Source organism: Argentina silus, assembly GCF_951799395.1.
Source record: "Argentina silus genome assembly, contig: scaffold_238, whole genome shotgun sequence".
NCBI lineage: Eukaryota > Metazoa > Chordata > Actinopteri > Argentiniformes > Argentinidae > Argentina > Argentina silus.
The window spans coordinates 28,600-33,318 of NW_028153131.1; the positions used below are offsets into that span (position 1 = coordinate 28,600).

Genomic DNA, 4,719 nt, shown 5'->3' on the forward strand with positions numbered 1-4,719 from the left:
CTTAATCATGAAACAAATGAAATGGGCTCTGTACAGTACATGAACTGTACTTCACAGGAGATTTCAGCTGCATGCATGAACAAACCAAAAAAACGCTTCCTGTTCAATGAAGGATCCATTTCCTTTCAGGGTTACAACAATGTTACTATGGAAACATAGGGACAGAGAACGGTACTGTGTACTAATGATTTCCCTTTGAGGAAAACTGATAAAAACATATATATATTTATATTTATATACACAACATGTATATATCAATATTATCAAGAACAAAACAGCAAAATTCAATCAAATTTTTGATATGATTTGGAGAATTTTTCTTAAAAGTTAAAATTATGGCTTATACTCTTTGTCATCTTTATATATTTTTCTGGTACTCACATATATTTGTTATATCTTAACCAGAGGCTATTTACAAACTAAAAGCTTGGATGATGGGATTGTTATCAGATGACATTCTAAGGTTGGGACCAGTGAAGTTAAAGTATTGGATCTGTGGAGATGTTCCGGCCATGTTCCCCCATCCAAACCCACAGGAACACAGCAACACCTCAACAGATCAGATAGTTTAACACAACTATGATGACATGTTCATCAGATCCAGTTCTCTTAGAACCGGGGTGGGTGGAGTTGGCTGGGTTGGGTTGGGTTGGGTTGGGTTGGGTTGGGTTGGGTGGAACTAGGTTGAGTTGGGCTGGGTTGAGTTGGGTTGATTGGGCTGGGTTGGGTTGGGTTGGGTTAGGTTTTGTTGGTTGTGGGTGTTACTGGGTTTAGTTGGCTTGGGCTGGGTTGGTATTGGGTTGGGCAGGGTTGGTATTGGATGGTTGTGGGTGGTGGTGGTGGTTCTGGGTTGGGTTGGGTGGTGGTGGTGGTGGTGGTGGTCTTGGTTAGATGTTAGTTAAGAGGAGGTAACAATCTACGATCACCAACACGTTACTTCTTATTGAACATATCCATCAGAGGAGTTGGGAGGAATTTCATGACTGTGTCCATGATGCTCTCTTCCTCCTCCTCATCGTCACCGCAGCCGGGCGGCACCGCCTTCTTGGGGCGGGTCAAGCTGCCCTCGGAGGCCTGCTCCATAGCAGCCTGGGCTTCAGCCTCCTTCTCCTCCCTCTTCTTGATGCCGTACTGGGGACAGGAAACAGGAAGCACACACAGGCGGGCAGCCATTTTAGACGTCAGGAAGTGACTACTTCACACCATATATGGCCATATTTGGGCGGCCATTTTAGATGACAGGAGTATTTCATACCATATTTGGTCAGTTCTGTCGTCGTCTGAAGAACAATCAAATCAAAACACTTTACTCTTCTGACAACAAAACACCCCTGATCCAACACTAAATATAGGTTACTATTCAAGACCATGTGATACCATTTTAGCAGATCCTATTGGACACAGTCCAGTGATGATCAGACACGTTGTCTAAGTGTTCACTGTCAGGTGTACTGTAGAGGGCAAAGGCTCCCATGAACAGAAGGAGGATCAGTACTTGGCTGTGGATATGCATTTATGAGTGTGTGTGTGTGTGTGTGAGCGTGTGTGTGTGTGTGAGCGTGTGTGTGTGTGTGAGCGTGTGTGAGCGTGTGTGTGTGTGTGTGAGCGTGTGTGTGTGAGCGTGTGTGTGTGTGTGAGCGTGTGTGTGTGTGTGTGAGCGTGTGTGTGTGAGCGTGTGTGTGTGTGTGTGAGCGTGTGTGTGTGTGTGTTGGGGATGTTAGTTTATTGATTGCTCTATAGTATACTTGAATGAAGGTGTTGAAATGCCTTTAATTTGACCTCTGAGGTACTTGGCCGTCTGCCAGCTGGCTCCTGTCTCTCCACTACGCTAACGCTAACGCTAACACAGACCTGGTGCCTCCGCTTCTCTCAAATCAACTCTGTTCGTTCATTTATAAACATTTGAAATATTATACATTGAAATATTATTTCAGTACGAAGCTGAACAGGCCTATTGAGCAGGAGCATCTGTTCAGTGGCATCAGTGGTCTGGTGGGGAGTGATTTCACACCCTCCAATGTTGGATCCAGTTGAACTTTGTTTCATTCAGTTTGTATCAGTTTGTGAGTGTTGCTGTGAAGGCACATCTGAGGGGCTGTGGAAGGGTGATATCTAGGGCAAGGAGTTTTACCAGACAGAGGGCTGATAGTGAGGGCCAATGGTCTTCCTGCCTGTGTGTGTGCGTGTGTCTGTGTGTGCGTGTGTGTGTGTGCGTGTGTGTGTGCGCGTGTGTGTGTGTGTGTGTGTGACTCGGAGCTCGGGAGAGTGAGGCAGGGATGCAGAAAATGAGCCATCCTCTCCCGTGAGCCTTAGCTGCTCTTCCAAGCATACATGAATGCATTCCTCTGGCAACCCAAATCTCCCGGTGCTGATCCTGCCTCTCAGCCAGAGGAGGCAAGCTGGGAGCAGAGAGACTCCAACTCCAGGGCTTGGACCCCTAGATTTACCTCAGCTAGATCAGCGGAGATGGTTGTGTAGCTGAGTTTCAGACTGGCTGCAGAGACTAAAACTCTTCTCCAAACGAGAGACGCGTTCTGGGGGATCGTTTCTGCAGATCAAAGAACACGATCTGTGTGGTAGTTTTATCCAGCTAAATACAGAAGGCAGAATGTTGCAACATACTGTATCTACAGATTAACAGACAGCTACTTGTGTTTCCTCTTCCTGCCCTCTCTCTCTCTCCAGGGTGAAGCTACTTCCTGCCCTCTGTCTCCAGGGTGAAGCTACTTCCTGCCCTCTGTCTCCAGGGTGAAGCTACTTCCTGCCCTCTGTCTCCAGGGTGAAGCTACTTCCTGCCCTCTCTCTCAGGGATCATGCTAAGAGAGACAGAAAGCAGTGTCAGCAGAGGAGACGCCTTGCTGAGTCAGTCTCCCTCCCGTCTCCCCCCCTCCCTCTCCCCCCCCCTCCCTCCTGTCTCCCCTCAACACAATCAAAGGCCTGCTGCCAAAGCTGTTCTGTTCTGTTCTGTTCTCTCTCCCTCCCTCTCTCCCTCCCTCTCTCCCCCCCTCCCTCCCTCCCCCCCCCTCCCTCCATCCCTGACACTCTCTCCAGCTCACTGGTGATCTTCAAACTCCAGAAGGCTTTAGAACTCGGAGGGTTCTATCTCGTCAAGCCTCTCAGAGCACGGCGCAGACACTACGGCTAGCAGGGAGGGACAACAGGCTAGTCAACCTTTTTATAGAACACTGTTAAGTCAGGAGTTATGTAAAGTCATTAATGCAACATTAATGCAAACAGAATTGAATGGGGAAAAACACAAATCCAATTAAAATATTTCAGTCACACGCACTCACGCACACACGCACACACACACACACACACACACACACAGGATTGAAGATATTTCCAGAAGAGTTGTGGTTCAGTGTGATGTTATTCTTACCTTATCCCTGATGCCCTGTCACACACACACACACACACACACACACACACACACACACAGTGTGATGTTATCCTACCTTATCCCTGATGCCCTGTCGGATGTTTTCTCTCTCTGACTCCATCTTGGCGTATTTGGCCTTCCTCTCCTCCTCCTGTTGTCTGAGCGCCTCCTGTCTCTCCTCCTCCTTCTTCTCCGCGTCCGGGTCCTTCTCCTTCTCCTCATCTCCTCCCAGCATCTTCCCCATGTCTTTGGTGGCTCCTTCAGAGGAGGGAGGGAGAGAGGGAAGACATGTCAGTCAGAAAGAGAGAGAGGAGGGGGGGAGAGAGAGAGAGAGAGAGAGAAAGGCAAACACACTTCTGAAAGTGCAGTGTTGAAAACCGAGATATCCGCAATTGATTGAATGCCTGCCACAGTCGTCACGACTACAGAGGGAACAACGATTATATCCACTTCCTGTTCCTGGCTTTTGTACTGGTCTCTATGGCCATTGTTATCTCTGTCAGAGGCTCACACACACACACACACACACACACACACATACAAAACACAAAAACACACACACACACACACACTGGGCCGTGGGTCAAGCCAGGAGAACAAAGGGCTTGTATTATGGTCTAGTGTTGTCAGGCAGAGTTGGGAGATGGCTGATAACAACCAGACAATAAGACTCATCCTTCTATTGATCTCCCTCTGTCTGGCTGCTCAGATATACTCTGGGGGGGGAGAGAGAGAGAGGGAGGGAGGGAGGGAGACAGAGAGGGAGGGAGAGAGTGGGAGGGGGATGAAGGGAGAGAGGAGAGACAGGGAGCGAGAGAGAGAGAGCATGTGTGAGACAGAGAGAGACAAACAGAGAGAGAGAGAGAGAACCCCCCCCCTCCCGCTCCAAAACAGAGAGAGACAAACAGAGAGAGACAGAGAGAGAGAGAGAGAACCCCCCCCCCCTCCCGCTCCAAAACAGAGAGAGACAAACAGAGAGAGACAGAGAGAGAGAGAGAGAACCCCCCCCCCCCTCCCGCTCCAAAACAGAGAGAGAGAGCAGAGGGCAGGTCTGCGTTGAATGACACCTGAATGGCAACAACAGGAGAAGCTCCTTTGAGTCCTTCAGCTTTGTAGAGTGAAAAGAGGGACAGACAAGAGTTGCCAAATAGTGGCTGAATTATCCCTCCGTTCTGGGAGATGAAGCTTCAGACCAACCCAGCATTGACCAACCAGATGGCTATTTACATGCTGTCAGGGAGAGAGGGAGAGAGAGGGAAAGAGAGAGGGAGAGAGAGGGAAAGAGAGAGGGAGAGAGAACTGTCGCTGAGGAGAACATTCAGACAATAGAGCTTTTC

The 4,719-nt window shown here is 48.8% G+C and overlaps 1 protein-coding gene across 1 annotated transcript; it reads right to left on the reverse strand.

The window, feature by feature from the left end:
- Positions 1–933: 933 nt before the first annotated feature.
- LOC310824435 (complexin-1-like) lies at positions 934–3,870 on the reverse strand (the record flags this gene model as incomplete). The annotated part of the gene is made up of 3 exons (XM_083697687.1): positions 934–1,131; positions 3,459–3,640; positions 3,855–3,870. The coding sequence occupies 3 exons, from the start codon at positions 3,868–3,870 to the stop codon at positions 934–936; spliced, it is 396 nt and encodes a 131-aa protein (XP_083553813.1).
- Positions 3,871–4,719: the final 849 nt, after the last annotated feature.